Raw genomic sequence first — 25,394 nt, forward strand, 5'->3', positions numbered from 1 at the left:
ATCAGGGGTTGACAAACAACTGCCTGTCTGCTGTTGTACAGCTCCAGAGCCCAGGGTGGTTTTGTGTTTTTAAAATGATGGAGAAATCGGGAAAGACGGATGTTGTGTGATACGTGAAGGTTATATAAAATGTAAATTTCATTGCCTGCAAATGAAGTGTTATTGGCTCACAGCCACACTAATTCATTTGCAGGGGGCAGAGAATGCATACCCTCCAAAGCCTAATTATTTAGTATTATTTCCTTACAGGAAAAAGGTTGTTCACCTCTGCCGCAGGTATACTGCTTAGTTTTTAATTACGTTTTTTATTTTCATTCCAGTATAGTTAACATGTAATATAGTGTCATATTAGTTTCAGGTGTACAGCCGGCTGATTGGACAGTTCCGCACATTCGTCCGTGCTTGTCAAGATGAGTGCACTTTTCAAGCCTTCATCCCCTTCACCAGTGTCACCACCCCCATCCCACCTCCACTCTGCTAACCATCAGTTTGTTCTCTGCAATTTTTTTCTTTTTAATCCTGAAGTTTCTCATCTCTGATGGCAAAAACAAACAAACAAGAAACAGCCCTATTTTATAGTCTAGGAAATAAGATACCCAATAAGCTGCTGCTTTCTTTTGGTGTCTCTGACATACGGATCACTTGACAGATGAAAGAACAGCTTCTACAGGTCCCAGATATGTCTCTATGACATCACTGGTTTGGGTCTATGTGATTTCCATTTGAACTCAAGTTCTCATTAATCCTACATCTTGCTTGCTATTGTTGGCGACAGCATGAACAGTGTTTTGGTCTGATTTCCAGTGACATATGGTCTCCAGTGATATGTAGCTTCTAATATCGAACATGATCTCTTCAGACATTACCTTCATCTCCTTCCTTTTACTTTGCCTTTCCTCACCTGTTACTTTAACATTTCTTTCCCCAAGTAAAACCCTGTTCGTTAAATCTAATAGTTACGGAATATGTTGCTTATATAGAAATCAATAAGAAAAAGAAATAGGAATCAAAATTCTGTTGCAAAAGCTTTTTCTTCTATGTGTTTAACAACTCTGTCTGTTACCCCACACCTCTCTTTGAAAAGTATTGTCTGTCTGGCTTATTCTGATTTGCTCTGAAAATCATTTTGTGTTGCAATTCTTTTGTCTGTAATCTTGATTCATAGCCTTTCATATGAATTCTTTTATTGCTCTATTTTCATAATAGCTCTCAGGCAACCAATCATCATGTGTGATACTGTGTTTCATTATGATTCAGTGGCATCCAGATGTCTGTATCTCATGTTGTTGCCTTTTAGACAGATTAAAAAAAAGTTGCTATAAAATAATTGCATTCATTTGTGTGGTAGATTTTAAATTATTGTTTCATATATCAGTCACACTTTTACTTGAATACAGAAATACTTGTTACCCCTTTGGATAAACCTGAATGAATATCTTAAAAGTTGTGGTTTTGAATTGATTTAAAAGGAGATGATAAACAGGATTTTTAAAACACATTCTACATACACAGACACATATTATATAAAAACAAGATTCCTCTCATCATTTGTCAGTTGTATAAGTAATAGAAGCACAAAGTAAACAGGTTAATATCTGAGCTGTTTGTGCGTATGTTTACAGTCTCTAAGTAAATGCATTTAGGTACATATTTTCTTTTTTATTCTCAGCAGTACCCAAATTAAATAGTGGATTATATGTATGGTGACAAGACCGTGTTAATGCAAAGATTAGGCTCTTATAAGAGGGTTTGCATCACAATTACCCAGTGAGCCTTTTGAAAGCGTGTATGGTTGGGCTTCATCCTGGATCTGCTGAATCAAAATTTTCATTGAAGGAGCCACACATGTGTCAGAAAATTCCTCTGGGTAGTCCTAATTCTCACATTTGATTGAGAACTATCGAGCCAGAAATATTTTTAGGTAATAGACAAAAAAGGTAGCCTCGCAAAAATATCACTGAATTTGCTAATAAGGACTTGTTTAGAGCACTGTCATGTGCCCCTGAATTTTCATATGAAACTTCAGAAAAAATTAAAACTGCATTTTCCTGTAGCAATTCTAAGAATTTTTTTTTTCCTGTGGTAGAATACCAATATACCTAATTGTTCCTTCCCCTCACCCCCTACTTTGGCCATCGGGATTCTCTGTGGCCAAGTGTCCTGGCTATCTGTGGTCTAGTTGTTTTCTAATCCAACAAGAATTTATTGTGCCCCTTCTATGTACTGAATTCATAATAGGCACTGGGAATGCTAGTAATTAACAAAACAGTCTGGAGCTTACAGTCGATTGGATGAGACCAATGTGAGGCCAGTAAATAGTTCAGTAAGTTCTCCTTTATCTAGATATTGTAAACCTATTTTGAGAATTGATCTATTTTTTTTTCTCAGTATTACCCAGAGATGAGCCATGGAATCTTTTCATGTAATATATGTCTGCAAATAGACATGAATATTTGTATATTTTGTACGTACATGGGTTTATGTGTGTATGTGTATTATGTTTTGTCTAAGCGTGTGTAGATGTATATATATGTATATATATTCTGTACATCATATATACATATATGTGTATGTATATACTTTCAGTGTGTGTTTATGTGTGCATCTCCTAATTTATATTTATATGACCACATTGGTTTTTTTTTTTAGTATCACACCTTTTGGGATGGGTTGGAATGTATGCATACCTTCCTGTATGTAACACTCATGTGCCCACCTACATAATAGATGAAGTTGGATTATAATTCGCAACATTACGTTTTTGCCCCTTTTCATAATACTTTTCCTGTGACATAACCATTAAGTAAAAACGAGAGTTATATGTATCATGTGTTATATTTCATACCATGTCTTTACTTTTTTACACCATTATTTTTGTCTTATTGAACGTAAGTGATATTTGGGGACAGCTTTTCAGTGGTGAGATTGAGATCGAAAGTCATTAAACTCTGAGGCTCTGTATCCCTTGAAGAAAGAGCGTTTTATTGTCACAAACAACTTCAGCATGTTATGTGCAGCATTCTTTTTTTTTCCCCCCACAGATGGTGCGTTTCTAGGACAGCATTTAATTGCCCTTACAACTTTTTAAAGCTACCAAATGGTTTAACTTGGGTCACTGTTTTTGAGGAACGTGTTAGCATGTTAATCCTCTAGGAACGTTACAGAATAGAGATTCTGGAATATAACTCTCCACCATCAAATACAGAGACACAGTGTGCACTGGTAGAGGGATTGTGGAGAAAGAAACAATGCGCGCTTCGTCAAGAACTGGCTGTGTTTTCAGACGGCACAAATTCAACGTACCACCTATCCTGTGTGGCTGGCTCCCTTTGGAGCATCTATAAAAGCTCAGGACTGGAATGGAGTCCCTGAAATCAATAAAGATGACCTTTTAAATAATAAATTCAGTGGAAAGTTGTATTTTTCTTTCTTTTTAGTGTGCACCCCTGGATAGTGCAGCTAAATTACATGGTTGAAGAAAATTATATTGATATCCCTGTTGGAAAGATTTTTCAGTCTTATCAGTTGTCTTTCAAATAATATTCAAAAGACTTGCATTTGCCAGCGGAGTGGATTAAGTTAGCTGAAAAGCACTTACCATTGTCTGTGAGCCAGAAAAGCAGCAAGGATTCTGATTGGCATTATTATTTATTATTTGTGAATGCTGATGGTGCATTTTCGTGGCGGAGTCCTTTCTATGCGTACTGACATTCATAAATGAAAAGGCTCTGCTTAGCTGACTATTTAATTGGTAATTTAATTTTCCTAATAACTTTATTTACAGGACCTGGATTTTGAAGCCAAAACAAGTTACACACTCCGGATAGAAGCCGCAAACAAAGATGCCGACCCTCGCTTTCTGAGCTTGGGTCCATTCAGCGACACGACCACAGTGAAAATAATCGTGGAAGATGTGGATGAGCCCCCTGTGTTTTCCTCACCCTTGTACCCCATGGAGGTATCGGAGGCTACCCAAGTTGGGAATATCATTGGCACCGTCGCGGCTCATGACCCAGATTCTTCCAACAGCCCTGTGAGGTAAAAGCTCATCGCTCTCCTTTTATGCAATTTTACAAGAGTGTGCTTTGCTCACAGTTCATGTCTCTACGTTACGATGCTTTTGGTTCATGGCAAATGAAGACCAGTTTTGTATATATATTGAGCCATAGAGGCAGAAGGAACCAGGATCAGAGCGGTGCAACATTTTACTAATTTAAAAATGTTTCACCTGATTATCCGGGGCCATTATTATGTAGCAATAATTTTTAGGCATCCATTATCATCCACAAGCCATAGCTGATGTTCCTATTCAACCAATTATCCTGAGCTCTTTCAAAGCAAACCGTGTTCAAAGATGAAGTGATGCGTGTCCTAGTTATGGGATATATGCATATATTAGAAAACTAATTTTATAAAAAATTTAAATTAGGGATTGACTTTCAATAGATCATTTTCTCATATCGGCCCGTTTGGTTAGCATGTATTTGTTTATTATTTCCACTTATAAAAAGTATAACTGTATCTGTATCTAAGGACTGTTTTAAAGTGTTTTATCAATAGTCCTGTATCGAGACTAGACACACGGTTCTAAGCAACTGATCTCTTCGCAACTAACAAAATGATGATAGGTAAGCAAGTCAAAATACCATGATATCCAATTTCACACTTTTTTACATAAAACTTACAACCTATGATCTACATGTATGGTTTTGTGTATGCATGTGTTAGCATGTGTGTGCATACGATACATTATGTCTTTTTAGATAAATGTTATAAAGACGATATATTTGAAATTTCTTTGTATTGCATGTCTTAATTTGGGTTCACTAGTAAAGTTTTTCAGTGTGACCTTTTGGATTTGACTACAAAAACAAAGGTATAAAGTACAAAAATCACTCAGTATTTTATATATATTCAACTAATAAGCTAACCACATTTAGATTTAACTGCTATCTGGCAATGGTGAGAGCTTTGAGCTAACTTCTGATCTAAGTCTGGACATTGTAAACTGTCATGAAAAATATCCATAATTTAGATGATTATTGTTAAGAAAATCTTATAATCTTTTACCTCCCTAAAATAATAAGCTAAAATAATAAGCTTAGTTAGGGATACAGATATGGTAACACACACACACACCCCCCACTCTCCTTTCCTTCTCTCTTGTCTGACATTAACATCATAGTCTAGTGAAGAATTTATTTAAAATAATTGTTCAAAAATGAAGTCAGACTTGGCATCCCCCTATCTATACAATAAAGTCAGGCTATAGGGACAGCTATATTATTTTGAACACAGCGATCACAAACCATCCCTAGGAATATAATCTTCCGTGCAATAGAACATTCGGAAGTCGCAAATGTAGCAGGTAGAACACGCCTTCCCCTTCTGCCTAAAACAGTCCATCCTTCGTTGTCAGAACAGTTTCCTAACTTAAGCTCAGCTGCATCCACCAAATCCCGTTGACTTGCACACACTTGAACTTGGGTTTGCTATAGCATCACATCTCCTACTGACACATGTAAGTCTCCTTCCCTTAGGAACAGTCAGACACAGCATGATTATAGGCACAGATCAGCTACTCAGAACAGTCAGACTTCTGCTTAAACCATTCAATGGGAAGAAAGAGAATGCTTTCATGACGTTAGGGGTGTAAAAGAAGAGATGCATATATATCACGATTCGGGACTTGAGTGAGAGGAGTCAAGGCAAATTGATAGATTGCATTGCGTTTTTATCTTGTTTCTTTCTTATTTTTCCTTTACTCGTTTGCTTGTATGTCATCCTGTTAAAGCCTCGCCACATAAGTATTTTACTTTTTATAGTACTTTATTTGAAAAAAAAATGCAGTATTATAATTTGGGGAGGAATGAAGGGTAGGACTAGGAGGGTAGTGACCTGAGGTAGAGATGAAGTGACCTCCAGGTCTACTCCCTGAAGCACAGAGAGAGAAAGGGTCAGAAGGTGAACTCTGTTGGTTTTGAAGGTATAGATCTTTGTGGCTTTCGTCAATGAAAGAGGCTGGCCAGGAATTTATTTTTACCTCATTTTCTTTTTCTTAAGACTAATGAAGGTGGCCTGAAAGTTCAGCTTAGTGCTATCTTATATCAGTTTTTGAACACCTAAGTCTCACAACTAAAGAGGACCGCCTTTGTTCAAAGTGGACTAAAATGTTGTTGCGTGTATTTTTTTTTTTGCTTTTGTAGAATTAATGTCGTTACTTAATATTTTTCAGAAAATTTTAACGTTTATTTTTGAGAGACAGAGTGTGAGCAGGGGAGGGGCAGAGAAAGAGGGAGACACAGAATCTGAAGCAGGATCCAGGCTCTGAGCTGTCAGCACAGAGCCTGACGCGGGTCCTGGATTCATGAACCGGAAGATCGTGACCTGAGCCAAAGTCAGATGCTAAACTGACTGGACCACGCAGGTGCCCCTGACTTAATATTTACCACTAGTATTTTTGAAGCATTTTTTACACTATTTTTTATAAGGTCAGTTCACATCCATAGCTGATTTAGGTGATTTTTTTTTTTCTGGATCTGTCTTTCATATTCATTTGTGATATCCACCTTTGAAAGGCCAGGCTCCTCCTATCAGATTCTACTTTGATGAATAGGTGTGCACTGATGTGCATTCTCTAGAAGACTAGTTCTCTTCTCAGCACTGATATTTGCTGAGTTACCTAGGGGATGCACTTAGTCTCCTAAGTTCCCATATACCCAGTAAAAAGGAAAAGTAAACCCTATCCCTGCCTTCTCCCAAGTTCTTTGAAGATTAATAAAGGGAAAGTAGCCAATGATTTCAAACTGAGAATCATGACTTAAGCATTAGAAAGCATTATCATGATACATTGCTGTTATTACAGTTTGTTGTGTTTCCCTGCCATCTTTATTTCAAGGTCAATAAGCCAATGAAAGGAGACATACTTTACAGGCAACTGTATTGGCAGTCTGTAGTGAAGTTTATTTGGTATTCACGTAGGTTCCAGTACACAGACAACGTTACATAGTTTAATGTACATGGACACGTGTTTGCTTTGGGCGCTCAGGTACCTATCCAAATGTAAGCCCTCCTTCAACAAATGCCACTTGTTGGGTAGATGTCACAGTCTTCTGAGATCTTAGGAAAAGTGAATTTCCAGATTGAGTTAGAACCCGAAGCGTCTTGGAGTTGTGAACCTTGTGCTCACACCTTTAGAAATGGTGTGGTTCTTAGAGGAGTGGAAAAGTAGTTATTTGTTTTATTGTAACTGCTTGAAATGAGGCCGATAGTGTTTGAATCGTAAAACAGGATGGGAAACTGGATACTTCGCATTTAAATTTATTGACAGTTTTGTAGCCTAATACTAAAATCTAGCATAGGCTACTTATATTTGGGATATTTACCCATATGTGGGGTATGAGACTAGAATTCTAGAAGGAAACACATTCACTTTCCCCCAGAAAGGCAGAATTGAGAGCCTCGTCTCATATGATCTCTTCCTTGCTCAGCACTTTTTATTTTTACCTACCTCTGGCACCAGCCAAAGCGATGAGTAACTCTTCTCTGTGCATATGCCCTTTCTTTAAAAGAGGGCTCGGCATCTACATCACGATAAAGCATTTTGACCATCTAGAAGTATAGTAGCAATAGGTGGAAAGATTAAATGAACTCTAAGCACGGTACTTAGCCAGAATATAACACCATCGTGAAATGTCCTATCTTCCTTGTAGCTTGCCTAGCATTCAGATAGGGCACCTCCCCCTCATGTCATGTATACATTGTTTTCCTCTTCCCATATAGAAACTAGAAGCCCAAAATGCAAATTAGGTGATAGTTAAGATTACTTAGCCAGAAAAAAAAAAGGAAGAAGAAGAAGAGGCTTTTTTGAAAGCGAAAGTAGATCATTGAGGTCCAGCATATACCTGGCTCTTTATGTTTTATGTAGTTGCTTACGTTTTCATGTAAATTTTGTCCCAGAATGCCAAATATCAGGGTTTCTCTGTTGAATTTGGAAGGACAGGTCACGTTCTGATTTTGATCATCTTTCTGAATGTTAGAAACTTCGCTTCTGCGTGTCTCATCAACGAGACGGGAGACACTATGAGAGCAGCCTAGAGCCTAGAACACTCTTCACCCTTCATGTCGGCACTTGGAGACCAAAGCACTGCATCAGCATACATTTATTGAGAACCTGCTTTGTGCACAGTGCTGGGGAGAATACTGACAGGAAAAACAAAGATGAATAAAACATTTCCTCTGACCTCCAGGAACTTCCAATCCGGTTGAAGAAATAAGATCCCATAAACGTTAAACAAAATGAGGGGGGAAAGTGTCAGAGCAAATCATGAGATAAATTGTAGTCGCTCCGAGCTCACTGGGCAGGAGACTTCGTTTGAAGGAGTGATCGTGTAAGCAAGGCCTTGAGGGAGGGCAGAATTTGGACAGACCACGAAAACGTTATGCAAAGTCTGTTTATGTTTTATTTAGTTACATCTTAAGAGTCCAGTGCTGTTTTATGAAATCAGCAGAAATACTTCTCTAGGCAGCACAAACAGCCCGAAGTCCCTATGCTAAAAATAGCCAATGGATTGAAACATGATATCATCGCAAATAAGATTAGATGTGAAGGGGGGGGGGGGTCATAAAAATTAATGGGGATTGTTTTCAGCATTTCTAACAAGTTAAATACAGAACTACATTTGGACTTATGTTCAAGGATTCTAAGGTAATATTAGTTACCTGCAGGCACTTTTGGCATTCCTGGTATTTTATGTTCTCAGATAAAAGGTGATAAAATAGTATCAGATATTACATTATGTAGTGTGACTAGTATGAACACATTTGGGATGTTTGAATAATTCAGTGTGTAGGGTTTCTTTTAAGTAGCCTGTATACATGCATATATTTGTACATATTGTTTTAATCTAAATTATTTGGTAGTATCTTATTTTGTAAGAAACTTAGCCAGTAACATAGAGGAAAAATAGTGGTTCATGTGCAAAGTAGCAGAAATCTATTCCATCGGGAAAATATGAGCTTTAATCAATTTCAAAATGCTGCCCAATTGAATATAACGATCACTAAAAATGAAAAAAAAAGTTAACATATGGTGAAGATAAAAAAAAAGTGTTATACTAGTGTATTTAATATCCAGAGATAATTTTCAAAATGTAAGTAGAAATTCCTAATATATGTGATCAATTTTTCCATCTTTTATCATATTGCCCTAGAATTAGAACTCTGCTTGGAGTTCTGAGTTAGCTTTTGAAGACTGCAGGTAATGAATTTATTGAAGATTACATTTCTCTTGATTTGTCCCTTATATTATTTTCCACATTTAAAATGCTTATTGAAAAGTGTGATGAATAGAAGAATACTAAATCCATAATGTGTTTCAGTGTGAGTCTTAGGGAACTATCCATGAGGAAGAAAGATTAAGGAGCTATACTTACACTGAACTGTACTCTTAGCATTGTTTAGTTGCAATAATAGAAATTGGCCATAGATAACTGGAAAAAAAAAGGGATTTATTGAAATAATTGGGGATAGCTCACAGAATTAAAGAAAACATTGAATAGCCAGTACTCTGAAAACAGAAGACTAAGGTTTTTCTAGAAATATGACCAGCAAGAATGAGCAGATAGTCTTTTGAGGATGGGGCAGTGGGGTGAACCCGTGCCAACCCTGTTCTTTTCTCGTGGCCCTCTGTTTAAGGTTCACGTTTCTTGGAAAGTTTTTTGGCCTGTCTTAGGACGTGTGTCCCGTCTCTTACCCAGGAAGTTCTGGGCATCTTGATTGTGAGTACCATCAAGATTGCATGAGATTGGGAAGGTTTAAATCTCCGAGGAGAATCGAGTTGCCGTTATCAGCAGGGGGTGAGAGTACAAAGAATAGCATCTCTAAGTGCTGAACTCAGTAGTTTATTTTGAAGAAATTTCTCATTGAAGTCCTGTAAGGCAAGCATTATCATTCCTGTGTTATAATACATCTGCCTCCTGGTCACACAGTTAGAAAATGTGGTTCCAGGATTTTAGCAAGGTCTGTATCAGAAGCTGCCCACTCCTTACAGCAGTACACACACGTACACGCACACACACACACACACACACAGGCACACACACACACACAGGCACGCAGAGGCACCCACCCACACATGCATTTCTTAAGATCTCAACTCGAATGACTCAGCTGTTTCTGTGTTCAGAATTGTTCGTGTATATTTATCACATTATCTTTTGCCATTTGGGGAGTAGCGGTGATACATTTGTGTTAATCTAGCTCACTCACTCACACGTCCTTTTTGTGAGTGTTCATATGCATCTCAGTAGCTGGGCGGTAAGAATGCTACGGGAGAAGAACATTTCGATTGATCTCCGTAGCTTCTCAAACAGCAGCCGTGGTCATAACAGGCGCTTATTAAGGAATTCTTTTCATTGCAGATGTACAGAGCGCCGAGCGTATACAGATGATGAGATGAGTTCCCAACCCTCTTGTTATCTAGCTGGAAAGAGGTGGTACACAAAATCTTACTTAAAAAAGCAAATGTTAAATCTGGAAATGATAAACCATCTTGTAAAACTGTCTCATTTTGCAGCGAAAGAAAGAGAACAGTATAAACAGTGATTCGAGAGCCCAAATGAGTACAGGAGGACAGTGGCAGGGCCGGGGCCATAAATTGTGTCCTTTATTTCCTTGTGTGTGATTTGTGGTGGGGAGCACCAAGTTCACAGATCCTAACTACTGCAGGGTTTCTTAAAAAAGCATAACTTGTAAATTGTTTTTGCTTTGGTTTTTGCTTTTAGTTTAAAATATTTGTTTTGAAAAAAGTTGTGAGATCTAGAGAACAGAGAGATCCAAATATGTGTCCTCCAACTGTTCCCTACATTAAACATTAAGGGATTTTAGTGACAGCCTGTATTCTTTATACAAACCAAGAAAGGCCCATTATGGATTATATGTGTGTGTTATATTTTTAAAACAGAATGGCTTTAATGAACTAAACTTCAGAGATGTCGCTTTGACTATGAATTGTTCTTTTTTTTTTTTCTTGGCAATATACTATAGGAACAGCCTTGATTTCCCAGTACCGAGTGCCCTAATTTTTTGTTTGATCCTAGGGAAATTAGAGTTACAAAAATATGCAGTGACTCTCTGTGATAATGTAGGATAATTGCTAAGATCAGATCAGACACTTACAAAATTTTGGAGATCTCTGTTTCAACTCACTTATTAATAAATTTGGGCTGAGGGATTAAATTACTGGTAGTCCCTCCAGGCAGTCAGATCAAGCTTGGCGCTAATATCCCAGGGTGTCCTAACTTCGAATCCTGGGGTCCCACAGTCACATCACATCATACTACGTTATTTTTTTAAAGACTTTTCCAAAATTATTACTGGCATGATTTAATAGAAACTTGATGCTGGGGGCGGGGCATGGGTCGAAATGAAGAACACTCTTGGGTTGGCAAAAATTCATAACACGTTAGCTTTTAGGTTTAAATCTTGCTGCTTTCTGATGTTGTTCTTGGGCTTTCTTTCTGAAACCGGTACCCATTTTCTTCAAAATGATGTATGGCAGGACCCTGTCCCATGAGCCTTCCTTTTCCTCCCAAATAAATCAACCACATTTTCTGATTTGCTCTTCTCCACAAGCAAAGCCCCAAACCTCTGAGGCCTGGGGGTCTCTGATTTGAGGCAGGAATGCAATTCTCCAGGATGGCAATTAAGTCCCATGCATCCAAAGCCAGGAAAATGGAGATGAGTTAGAGCAGAAGTCAAGACAGCTCCTCTGTTCTTGCTCCACACCTGGCGCCTTAGAGAGGCCCTGACTGGGGGGGAAAAATTCTTTCTCTTTTATGTAATTGGAAAGGCTTGCTGCTTTAATGCTAGAGGACTGTCTTCAAGGAATCATAGGACTAAAATAATTGGAAAGGCGGAAACATGGAGTACAGGAGGACCAACATGAGTAAAGACATCAGAAATGGAGAGACACATGGCCTTTTAATTAATCCGTTAACATCAGTTTGACTGGCTTAGGGTTTTAGATAAGAGAGCATTGGGAAAAGGCGAAAAGAAGCTGAATTGTAGAGTTGTAAGTGACAGGGACTAAAAGCGCGTTTATGGGTAATGCGGTACATAATGGACAGGTGGCTCAGAGGACACGGTTCTGAATCTTGTCTCCATCAACAACCAACTGTGAGATGTTAGTATCTAATACTGAAATACCACCATAATAGTACCTGCTTGCCCTTGTTCGAAATTGTGCTTGGCTAGTCGCAACAAAGCTTAACACTAATGACTTACTAATGAGAAGTCTGGAGCTGTGCACCCAAGGACTGACAATTTGGCAGTATAATGTCATCAAGGGCCTTGGCTTCTCATGCCAAGCACTCATCACCTCCTATTTACAAGATGGTTTTTGGACCTCTTCCATTGTGTGCGTGTCCCAGGTGAGATGGAGGGGAAGGGGCGGACAGTAAATGCAAGCTGAATTATCAGCTCTTTCCTATCGTCTATAGGGGTTTTTCAGTCATGCTCGACTCAACTTTCTTCATCTCATTTGCTAAAATGTTAATATAAGGAGATTGACACCGCATCAGCATGGAAGACTAGTAATCCCAGTTGTTCAGCTGAACACATGGCTGCCTCTAACAAAAGCAAGGTTCTATTAATAAGAATGAAGGGTAAATGAATATTAGACATGTAAGTAGAAGTCTTTGTTACACATGACCCTTCACAGTTGAGGATTCAGAGAAAAACGTCAACTCTGCTTTAAATACTCAGCTCGTTCTGAAAACGGGAAAGTTACGAAGAACTGATAGTTTTGGGGAAAGGCCGCTGGATCTGCTTTAAATCTACTGAATTTGAGTTCAAGACATTGCAGGTGTCTGGAGCAGTTCACAGCTCTCAAGAAAAGGACTGAGGCTGGACATTGAGATTTCAAGCTGCCTGCCTAATAAATGGATAGAGCACAAGCTTTAACTGCGGCAAATCATAGAAGTGATCTCTTTCATTGGTTCCTCCAACATGCATTGAAAGAGGCCAAGTTTTCTTAGGCTGTCACTTGCAGAGAGTAGAGGGATCATCGTGAGTCCAAACACCACTAACAGCATGAGGAGATGCACTGACATTCACTTCAGTTTGTGATTAGAGAAACAACCTATCCCCTTCCTTTCTGTTCAGCCTCTAATTGACTCGGGCCATCGAACATCTCAGGGCCTTGGCCCATGGGTCCAGACCTGTACAAGGTGCTCCTCTGAACTTCTTTAGGCTCTTCCTTTTCTTTTGGCTCAGTCAGTCCTCCTGAGAGACATCTGGCACCTCTCACTTAAAAAATGCCCATGTAATCATTACTTCTCTTGATTGAGGGGCTGCTTTTCTTAGGTAACTTCATATCGTAGTGAATGTCTCCTATATAACATCTAGGTTTTTGTATGCCTGGAAGGGCTGGTTGAAAATAAGGAACCCCTTTAAAAAAATTAACGTTTATTTATTTTTGAGAGACAGAGACAGAGCATGAGCAGGGGAGGGGCAGAGAGAGAAGGAGGCACAGAATCCGAAGCAGCTCCAGGCTCCACGCTGTCAGCACAGAGCCTGATGCGGGGCTCGAACCCACAAACTGCGAGATCATCACCTGAGCCGAAGTCGGATGCTCAACCTACTGAGCCACCCAGGCGCCCCTGAAAATAAGGAACCCCTTTAATCCTCAGTGATCCCAAGTCCTTGTGATGAAGAAGTATGACCACCACCCGGAGTGTTCTGGACAACCCGTGTCCTCTGTGTCCTTGCCAAGACCTTCAATCTCAAGCCAACAGCTCGTTCTTTCCCCACATCTGCTCTGACTCCCTCTGCCTTAGCCTCGGAGAGCAATTTGCTAGTTTTCTCCTAATACGTTGATAAAGAGTAAAATAATGCAGAATCTAGGCTACAGTGTATGGCCACTGGAACTGCTTGTACTTGGAAGTTGCTGAGAAACTGGATGCAAGAGTAAGTGAGAAAAACAAGTCACTGACCAGTTCTAGATTTTTTGATTGAACATTCAAGTGACTGGTGGTGTCATTTACTCGGAGGAGAAAGAGTAGGGGAAGTAGGTGCTTGGGAGACTGTAGCAGTTACAACATCAGTTGGGACATGTTACATCTCCGTTCATGTTGTCTATCCATGTGGTGACATTAAGCAGGCAATTCAATATATAAGTCTAGTGGGACAAGAGGATTTTATGTGAATTTTGGAGTAATCAAAAATACACAAGTTATTTAAGTCATGGGACTGTATAAATTTGCAAAGGAAAAGAGTTTTATATAAAGAACATAAGAGGACCTGCAGGAGAGTTTTCAGATTTTAAGTAAAGGGCAGTCATGAAGAGGAAGGTGAAGCACAAACACACACAGGCACACAATATCTTCTTTACTATTCATCAGTCAATGGATCTTTGGACTCTTCCCATAATTTGGCTATTGTTGACAATGTTGCTGGAAACGTCGGGGTTCATGTGCCCCTTTGAATCAGTGATTTTGTATCCCTTGGGTAAATACCTAGTAGTGCAATTGCTGGACTGTAGCGTAGTTGTGCTTTTTAACTTTTTGAGGAACCTCCTTACTGTTTTCCAGTGTGGCCGCATCAGTTTGCATTTCCGTCAATAGTGTAAGTGGGTTCCCCTTTCTCCACATCTTGCCTATTGTTTCCCGAGCTGTTAATTTTAGCTATTCTGACAGGTGTGAGGTGGTATCTCATGGTGGTTTTGATTTGTGTTTCCCTGATGACGAGTGATGTTGAGCATCTTTTCACGGGTCTGTTAGCAATCTGGATATCTGCTTTGGAAAAATGCCTACTCATGCCTCATGCCTATTTCAGTTTCTTGGTCTTCTTACCTCCAGTGATCTGTTTTTCTGCCTTGATTTAGTCCTAGATTCTCACGAACATACTTGTGACTTGTCAGCTCTCGTATATATGCTACTGTGGAAAATCTACCTCAAGGATCTTAATCTTTGTCCACTGCTTTCCACTTTAGAAATTCCACATCCTGAAAGAGATTTACAATCTATTGGTGCAATCAGAATCTTGTCAAATCAGTCTGTCTTCTCTTATTTCCTTAGTTCTTCCTTACCAACTTATAGATCATGGGCCTTCCTTATTATCACTCTTACGTACATGCCCCTGTTGTCCATACTCCCCCCACCCCGTCCATTGTTCGTGACCAGTTAAAATAACCCTATGCTCTTTATGTGCCTTTATGACAGCAGAGCAAGACAGACACATAGAATGACTGGTTTCATATTAAATTGATGAACATAAATCTCAAAGTATCAATCCACAATGCTTAGCTCTTCTGTTATACATTCCCTGGTCTCTGTGTGTGTATTTATATTTATTTGTATTTCTGTCTCTTCTAAAAAAAAATGACTACTCTTCTCAAAGTACCTTCACCCCTTTGCTCTCTCAGCTGATAATCTTGTTTCATATGGCATCAATAAAATAGAAATCATCAGAAAATAAGTTTCTAACATTCTCAGTACCCAAACACCTACTATTGCTGGACAAAGACAATATTTGTTGGTTTGCAGTTAATTTTATAATATTTTCTGATGCCTCCTCTTTCCTTGCTATTGTGTCTAGCATTTTGTGATACATCAGACTGGAAGTAGATGATTCTATTTAATAATAGTGTTGGAGAACTATGGAAACATAGAATACTTTCTTAAATTGGGTATGCCTTTATCTGTTGGTTTTGTCTGTCTGTTTTTAAATGAGATCCCTTTACTCAACTAGAATGACTGGGGGGTGGCATTTAAAGACAGTCATTAATGGGAGGTGGGTGAATTTTGTATACAGAACAAATAACAGCATAATGGATTAAGAACGCAGGTAGAACATTTTTCACTCATATTTGGATAGCAGATATTTTGAGAAAATGCTCCTAGACACCAAAATATTCATGTAATTTTAGGGGTTCTACCATGAAACTTCTCTATGGAATCCTGGTCAAGATCCTGAGGGATTTTTTTTAAGTTTGGGGGATTGAGATCTGGCTGGAGTTGTCAAGACAAAAGGTGTATGTGAATGGTCAGGATGTCTGTGTATATTTCATTTTAGAGGGACCTATAACCATGGCAGGGGCTACTAAGTCTATTGTAAGTGATTTGGGGGAACTAACATAATAATAAAATAAATTTGAAGCTTATAATATCAAATCTGCTGTGAAGAGAACTACACTAGGGTGTTTATTTTTTACTGACAGAAAATCAAAAAGGTTACTGACAAGAACTGATGAACCAAGTATAACTTTGGTGAAGTTTTAAGCTAAGCATGTATTTGTACTAATATGACAGATTGTGGTGTAAGCAGGATTTGATGAGTGGCCATGTAATTAATGAAATAAACTTAGCAAATTGTAATCAAACACAAATATTGAAGTGTTTTTCTTCTTTTTTAATGTTGCATTAGGTATTCAATTGACAGAAACACAGACTTGGAGAGGTATTTCAATATCGATGCCAACAGTGGAGTTATTACAACCGCCAAATCTTTGGATCGAGAGACAAATGCTGTTCATAATATCACAGTTCTTGCAATGGAGAGCCGTAAGTTGCAAGGTTTAGTATTCAGTTAGGATGGGGGACACTGAGAGTGGAGAGTGGGTTGTCACTGGGTTATCATTTCTACTTGAGTCATATTACGTGCTTATTCAAGTTAAGCAAAACTTTGAAAATCCTTAATTTCCAGCTGAGAAATAAATTTATATTCATTAACTTTATTTTTTAATGCTCAGAAAGTTAATGAAAAGAGAGGACTATAAAATAATGGGCCTGAGTTACCTTCAGAGGATTTCTTGTTGCTTTGTAGTCGTATTTCATAAGCTACATTTATGCTGATACAGAGTTGGGCCAGTTTCTTCCAGAAAGTAGTAGGTTGATCTCTAGCCAAGACACTCAGATTTGCATATTGATGTTGAACTCATTTGAGTCCCTGATAAGAAAGACATCGACATAATAATGCACACTTCTATGTTATGCATATTATATACATACATAGGTGTACATTATATGCGTGTAGTCCTACATACCTGAGCTCTAGCTTCAAAGAACATTGAAATTCATGGTTTATTGCTCATTCTTTCAATGATTTTCTTATCAAGGACTAAAAAAAATGCGTATACTGTACATATAGATGATGTTTGGATCGAATTTCCTGTTGCTCTCTTTGAAGTCTACAGTGTTAAGTATCTAGATTTCTTTCAAAGTTTGGTCATTTTCTTACTAGGGTCATGCTTCAGAGAGGCAAACCCTTTTTATTGATCCTAATTATTTTTAATAGGAGTTTCTTGAGTTAAATGGCAATGGCATAACAGCTTTACTCTGAGTAAATAAGACATTTTCCTCTTTATTAGAGAATCCGTCTCAAGTTGGAAGAGGCTATGTGGCCATTACTATACTCGACATCAATGACAATGCCCCTGAATTTGCTATGGACTATGAAACCACCGTTTGTGAAAATGCCCAGCCAGGGCAGGTGAGAGCTTTCAGAACACCAGCCTCCTAGCTTGGGATTTCTTTTAAAATATGCAGCAGCAGTTGCCCTTGAAATTCTGTCAGCTTTAAGATAAAATATGGTCAGCATGTCTCAGCAAAACTAACACTTTGATGTGTAGCATAAACTAACATTGAAGGAACTCTAAAATTCTGGTTTAATTGGGATGACGAAATTTCTCAGGAAGAAAGATAAACATTGTAAAAGCCATGGTAAATGGTGGAGGGCTTTGACTCCTTTACGAAGTCTAGCATATTAAGCTTGATTGAGCTGTTCCCCACTTTACACAGCAGGGCGTAAGTACCTTGAACTTCAAAGAATTAAGTGTAGTTTAATCTCGGTCTGGTTTGCTCTACTCATCCATTTTGTTCAGTGTTTTGTAATGTTTACGGGGATGGTGTCATCAGTTGGTACAGCTTATGTCTCAGGTTCACAAAAGTAAATTCAAACACAGCGTTTGAAAAGGACACGGCTTGTTTTTCAGAGCCCTTCTTAGATTGAGTTCGTATTAGTTTATCTGCTCCTTCCTTCCAGAAGGATGGTGTTTATTATAAGGTATAAAATTGCTCTTCTCTGTCACAGAAAACAAAGCCGAGCACAACAACATATTTTCATGTTTTACTTCTCCATCCCTAGGTTATCCAGAAGATCAGTGCCGTTGATAAAGATGAGCCATCCAATGGACACCAGTTTTATTTCAGCTTAACGACTGATGCAACAAATAACCACAACTTTTCATTGAAAGATAACAAAGGTAAGGGATTATTATGGTCACCAGTGGAGGCAGCAGGTACAAACTCTCTAAACAACTACTTTTTCTTGCTCAGGGATCCTGATTGTGGAATACATATACATACACATATACCGACACATACAAGGACATTAATTAAAGGGCAGTGAGTGGAGTGCCTGGGTGGCTCAGCCAGTGAAGCATCCAACTCTTGAATTCGACTCAGATCACGATCTCACAGTTTTGTGAGTTTGAGCCCCAATAGCACAGGGCCTGCTTGGGATTCTGTCTCTCTCTGCCCTTTCCCCGCTCATGCTGTGTCTCTCTCTCTCTCAAATAAACTCTTAAGGGGCTCGTTGCCCTTAAATTTTTTTTAAGTAATTTTTATCTGTGGATTTGCTGTCATTAAGAAGCAGCTGCAACTTAAATCACTTCCAGCCAAAATCCAAATAAGGGAAAAGGCAGGTCCACCTTTCTCTTTACTCCTAGACATTTGAGGGGCCAGCTAAATGTATCAATAAGGCTATCCTATATAGGCATAACTGAGACGTTAGGAAAATAATTGGTATTTCCAATCTGATTTCAACATAAATCAATTTTGACCTAATACCTTCAATAGCAACATCAGTTATTCCTTTATTTTTACATAAAAGTAATCCATGCAGACAATTAAAAGATATACTCCTCGTGCAAGGAAATATAAAAAAGAATTTCCTGTCATCCTCAATCTCATCTCCTTGCGTCAGAGGTGAACACTTTTACCAGTTCCCTAAGTGTCATTATAGAAACGTATTTACAGAGGCCTGTAAGTATATTCTGATTTTGCTTAAATAAATAAATATATACAGACTTACAGGCATATATAATTATATATAAATATTGTATATATATTTATAAAATATAAACAACTTATATAGACAATTATATATATATAAAATTATAGACATATACACAACATATAGACAATTATAAGAACTTTTAAGGGAAGCAGAAGACCATTCTGTTGTCTAATTTTGAATTTATTCACAGGTGATTTCATTCAAGGTATTTATTTTAACAGAAGGGTATTTGCAACTGATATATCGAGAAGAGTATTCCCCCACCAATACAGAAGATGTATTTCTTTCAGCTTGAATATGTGAATCAGGCTTCAGGAACAAAAAAACAAAACGTAGAAACAATTTGCTAGTCAAACAGTGGCTCATCTAAAATGACTTAGAAGGTGGGCATTATAAGTGCTTTTTGCCTAAAGCCTACATCCTGTTTAGCGCAGAAAATCCAAGTTTGACCTCAAAACTTCAATCTTAAAATATTTTTCCTGATTCCATCCTCTGCTTAAATGAGAACACTATCTTGTCCCTTCTGTAACATAAAAGGAAGAACATTCTCTATGTGGGTAATCCCAAACTCTCTGACTTAATCATATTTGCAAGGGACAGTTCTCAGCACTTGGATTCACCCAGCACAAATGCAGAGAGGGGAATTTATGACCTTTCCAAGAAGAGAGTATTTCCCCCATGTGTCATCATCATGCAGTGCCATGATTTTTGGACAGTAAACGCACACTTGAAAGACTTCCCTAAGTCAAGTCCAGAGCGTCCTAGCATGAACCATGTAAGAATTAGGAGATTAGTTCTTAGGTTGGCTTCCATCATAGGAACTGCATAGAGAACATCACCATTCTTACGATATCTTTCCTGAGCACAGGACTCCCTTCTCATGTATTAGGCATTTTTGCATGTGTTCCTTGATTCGTCGTGCGTGTGCACGTGCACAAGTGTGCTCTCTGATGCCAGGCATGTTAGATTACTGTTCAGCAACTCTGAAACAACTTTGCGTATCACATCATGAATACATATATTTGAGTGGTTGAGAGGCCAAGAAATAGACGTTGCGTTACTATTAAGTGTATAGAGAAACATACTGAAAAGAATATCCTTCAGCCGCATGTGTGGATTTTTAATGAACACCTCAAATTCACATTTTAAAACAAGATTCATTTACATAAAAACTTACCGGATGGAATCCAAAAACCAAACAGTTGCTCTTGCCATATTTGTAACTGCAGGTTATATGATTTCTTTGGTCTCCTGTGAGCTTGCTGTTTGGTGCTATTTGGATAGAATAGATTTCAGCTTGCTCTTTCATTAGAGCATTGTTAATTCTTTTATGGTAACATTAGATAAATGTCTTTTTGATAGCTTGGAAAGGAGATACAATATTAAAGTACACTCGATGAAACTAGCGTCCTATTTTCCTTTATGTGTTAATTGCTGTAAGTTTAAAGGACCACATACATTCTCTAATTAGTTAATGAAGACAAGTTAGTTGGGTAAACCGCTAGCAGATAAGAAAAAATATTTCTGATCTAGAAATCACAGTTATGTGATACAGACTTATTGATCACTGTTAAAAGTTTCATAATTACTTTAAACGTTTAGATGAAATAGAATATTGAATATAAATTAAACACAAATGACCCATTTTATCACTGACACAATGTTTATACACATGGGGCCTGGGTCACGATATATACCAATATGGATTTTTAAAAACTACAGTGTCATTTCTGATAGCTATACTTAGATAAAGCCGGATCGACTTATTTTAATTGTTTCTATATTGCGTTTGAGACAGGTGGAGATTTTTGGGCTAGCTCATGATTCTGCAAAGATACCCTGTTCATTTGCATCATCCTCTTTGTAAGCGTGTGGTTCGAAATGTAAAAGAAGTAAGGGGGTAGACTACATGGGATTTTCACAAAGCTGCAGTTAGTAAGTGATGAATAAAAATTTCCATATTCAGTTTTACTTTGTCACTGTTTCCTTGGGTCATAACTCCAAAGCATGAGGTAAATGTATTAAACAGTACTAGAATGAACCAGTATTGGGTAATATATAGTGCTCGGTCTAAAGACACCAAACAGAAGGACTTAACTCACATACATCGTGTGTGTGTGTGTGTGTGTGTGTGTGCGCGTGTGTGTGTTTCTTCCAGAAGTTTGTACCGCTTAAACCCCCTCACCTGTTTCGCCCCTCCTCTCACCCTCCCCCTTAAATGGATACAGTTTGGCAGGACTGAGTCTGCCAGAAATCTGGGGTTACACGTTTGCTTTCTTTATCCTAGACAACACGGCTTCCATTCTCACCAGGAGAAACGGCTTCCGGAGACAGGAGCAGTCTGTGTACTACCTGCCCATCTTCATCGTGGACAGTGGTTCGCCTTCCCTCAGCAGCACGAACACCCTCACCATCCGCGTCTGTGACTGTGATGCCGACGGGGTAGCCCAGACCTGCAACGCGGAGGCCTACGTCCTACCTGCCGGCCTCAGCACCGGAGCCCTGATCGCCATCCTCGCCTGTGTCTTGACGTTACTGGGTGGGTACAGTTTCCGGTGCTTTCTCTGCGAGAGCAGTCACACCAACCCTGCATGGACCGTGACCCTTCTCTTTCCTTTGGCCTTGGGTACCTTTTTGAGAACATACACAAATGTTCCCCTCTATTGTGTTTTGTTCAGTAAGCAACCCATGTTCCTTTGGCCACGCTTTCCAATGGTATATTTAAAACACAGCTCAGAAAAAAAAATACCAATCTCTTTTTTAAAATCGCAGTGAAGATACAGGACTGTTTAAAATTGATTTTTTTTTTCAAATTTACCATGTTGTTTTACAGTACCCTACAGAGTCGTCTATTAGACCAGAATCTTCTCTATGTTGTTTTGATAAGATGATTACTTCAGAAATTATGGCTTTATACGCCCCCTCTTTTCAGAAAAGATGTAAGGAATATTTTATAATTATTCACGAAGTTAAAGAGATTGTAATTCCAGCAGTGCAAAAGTTACAGTTTTCCCAAGAATTAACATATTTAATTGTACTCTCCTGGATTATTTCATTACATGGTTAAATAAGATTTACAACTTGTATTAGAATTATAGTTTTGTAAGAGATTATGCAGTACGCTTTTAAAAATTGGGAGCTAGCCAACATGGGCATTGGGTAATGGTTTTTTTCCTTAGCTACACTCTCTTTCACAGTGTAACTTTCCACAGCAAGGACAATGAGCATTTATGATTGTGTTTGAGACCGTGCTGTGTGTTTTCTAAGGTAAATGGGTCTGATATAATTTGTGAACCCATTTATAATATATTTTTATAAAAGCAGAACTTGGCGATGTGAGTTGTCATTGTGTAATCTTTAAAAACAAGATTTATGGAGTTAGGTAAACCTAGTGTTTATTACTGCTCCCAACATACACTGGTTTTTCACCAGAGGAACATTAATTTTTCTAAAGCTGGCTTCTTAATCTCTGAGGGGAAAATAGTAGAACTAGACTCATAAGGTTATTGTCAACCTTAAACGAGACAGTTATGTGCCTACCACATAGTGGACATTCAGTAACTTTTAAGTGTTATTGGTGAAGCAAGTTCCCAACCCATGAACCAAGCTAAGACCTAGTTACTAACACTGTCAATGATCTCACACAGATGTAAACTACGTTTTCGATAACTTCAGCTAACCAAATAACTTCACACAGGTGGCAGAAAGTCTCAGAAAATCATTAGGCATGGCGATTCCCAGTTAAAGCCTGATGAGAATTGAAACGATTAGCCTCAGTTTTGAAAAAAGATGGAACCATTGCAAAGGTAGATGGTATGTGGATGACTCTTCTTGAACTTAACTTGGCTAGTTTATCACACACCATTTAGATTACATCGGACTTCAAAAGAACAAGATAAAATTGGATTTCCCAGAATTTAATCATACCCAGCAGTCAATTATCTTTTTTTAAGGCTGTCTAATGAAGCCTGCTTCATTGTTAGAACATACTTTTACCTTGGACTTAGGAGTTCCCTGCAATTTAGGTTGCTTGGTTCTAATTAGTTAAGAATCATTACCTAGCTGTCACTGGTAAGTGAAATTGAGTATTATTAGATTTCATTTTTGCATATAATATATATGAGTATTTGTATGTGTATACATATATCTTAGGGTAAGTTTATAGGTTTTTGTTGATTTCTTCAAAATTTAGTTAACTTTTTTGTTAAATTTAAACATTTTCCTTTAATAGATACCAGCTTAGGAATACCTCTTCTCAGGATAAGGTGTTCATGTCTTATATTTTACTGGGTTTTTTTTTTCTAAAGTTTCTCCAAGTCTATAAAAACAAAAGTCAAAACAGAGCCTATTGTACTGAAATTCATTTTGAAACCATTGGCTTTCTTGTCTTGGTAAGGACTTGGCTCAGTAATCAGCATGTCCAAAAACTGGTATTTCTGTTCAGCACTGAGTCTCTTTGTGCCTTATTTCCTGAGTCTTTAGAAGCAGATAATCGGGACTTTGCATGTTCTTTTGGTTCTGTCACCTCAGTCGTAGACTCTAGGTTTTCACACAGTATGTACCGAAGTCAATGTGACTATTTGGGGTGAGGGTGGTGTGGATGGGACAGCCAGCCTCGCACGGATCATGGCTTCTAGTGCACAAGTAACACATTCTTTCCACCTCAAGAAGTAAGATGAGTCGTATTCCTAGACACTCGATACCAGGATTTATAGTTCAACCTTTTTAGGCTTCTGAATAAATATTGCAAGAAAAAAAGAAAGGTAAAAGGGTGGAAATAGGGAAGAACTCCTTGAGAATCTAGGTCAGTTTAGGGATGTTGTGGTCCAGTGAGGTTTTAAATTAAAGCTACTTATAAGATGAGAGAAAGGGATGCCCTGAAGGTTCCAGAATGCTCCTGCAGGAAGGCATCACAGAAATCCATTCCAACCCAAACCCCTGCATTTTGCAGAGGGGGAGAGTGAGGTACAATGAGGTTCAAGGATTTCAGGAGTTCATATAACAATGGCGATTATGGCATTTCTCAGTCACTGATTTTTGGATTAATCTACAAAGGAATTGCACCTTGAAAATATATTTTTTTAATGTTCATATGTAGTCCTTTCTTAAAATTGGAAAGTCATGTTGTCTGAAGTTGGCTGTGTTGACTTCACCTCTGTGTCCTCTTAATTTCATGGGTGAAATCTTTCCCGACTCTTCTCCCATCCCCACTTTGTTCTCACCCTTTCTGACTTATTTGCATGGGAATTCTCTGAATGAAAGACATGATTCCACAGTTAGAGCCTGCAGCTTCCTTTCCTTCCACTGAATACAACTTGAATGAGAGAGATTATGGTCATATTCAAGGTTCATGAGAAAGCTATCAACGAGATGCAGTTATTTTGCCAGTAGAAACATTTCATCAATATATGGCAAGATCCTTTAGTATTCTAATGTCTGACTAAATATTTTGCCCCAAAATTTTGTTACACATTTTGATCATAAACTCATAATTGTTGACATATGTGCTTATTTTTCAACCAGGCTGAAAGCACTTCAAAAAACTTTTTATGAATGACACTAACTTACTACTTCAGTGGATTTTGAGAAGTGAGCAGACAGAATTTCAGTTGTTTTAAATATGGATTTGGGGCACGTGGGTGGCTCAGTCGGCTAAGCATCCAACTTGATTTCAGCTCAGGTTATGACTTCATGGTGGTCGTGAGACTGAGCCCCATGTCAGGCTCTGTGCTGACAGAGCAGAGCCCGCTTAGAATTCTGTCTCTCCCTTTCTCTGCTCCTTTCCTGCTTGTGTGTGCTCGCTCACTCTTCCAAAATGAACAAAAAAATAAAATAGGGTTTCAGTATTATTGGACATCTATCCAAAGACTGTTATAGCCAGTTTCTTCATTAGTCTGCACAGTTACTTTGTTAGCTTGTGCATTTTCCTGCACGTTGAAACCGTCACTGAATTTACTATATTCAGTTTTGTTTTTCCCTATTTGGACCATTAAGTCCAAGTAATTGAAGTCCTATAACACCCCCTCTGGCTCTTTGCTCTTCAGCCACAATTGGGATTTGTTAGACTGGCCCAGCTTCAAGTGCAATAAGACGTTTGTAGAAAACACTGCTTACCACATGGAATTCAAGTTCAAGTTCTTCCAGTGTGCCCAGGATGGCCAGCTTCACATTCAGCTGTCTTGCGTCTTTTCACTTTTCCTTCCTGATGTACGAAGTGTTGAAGTGTACTTGCTCCCCTGTGATTCTGGCCACTCATGATTTTGTTCAACAGGAAAATATATTCCCAGTTTTGTAAGTGACAATATTACCTAACTAAA

At 38.4% G+C, this 25,394-nt stretch overlaps 1 protein-coding gene across 1 annotated transcript in view; it reads left to right on the top strand.

Annotated features, from left to right (window-relative positions):
- Window positions 1-25,394, top strand: part of CDH7 (cadherin 7) — a 76,226-nt gene that overhangs the window by 37,208 nt on the left and 13,624 nt on the right. Inside the window, exons 8-12 of the mRNA XM_047826675.1 lie at window positions 3,785-4,038; window positions 16,426-16,562; window positions 17,369-17,490; window positions 18,145-18,262; window positions 21,365-21,616. Coding sequence (XP_047682631.1) covers window positions 3,785-4,038; window positions 16,426-16,562; window positions 17,369-17,490; window positions 18,145-18,262; window positions 21,365-21,616 — 883 coding nt within the window. The remainder of the gene's footprint in view (window positions 1-3,784; window positions 4,039-16,425; window positions 16,563-17,368; window positions 17,491-18,144; window positions 18,263-21,364; window positions 21,617-25,394) is intronic.

This window comes from Prionailurus viverrinus, chromosome D3 (genome assembly GCF_022837055.1).
Source record: "Prionailurus viverrinus isolate Anna chromosome D3, UM_Priviv_1.0, whole genome shotgun sequence".
Taxonomy (NCBI): Eukaryota; Metazoa; Chordata; class Mammalia; order Carnivora; family Felidae; genus Prionailurus; species Prionailurus viverrinus.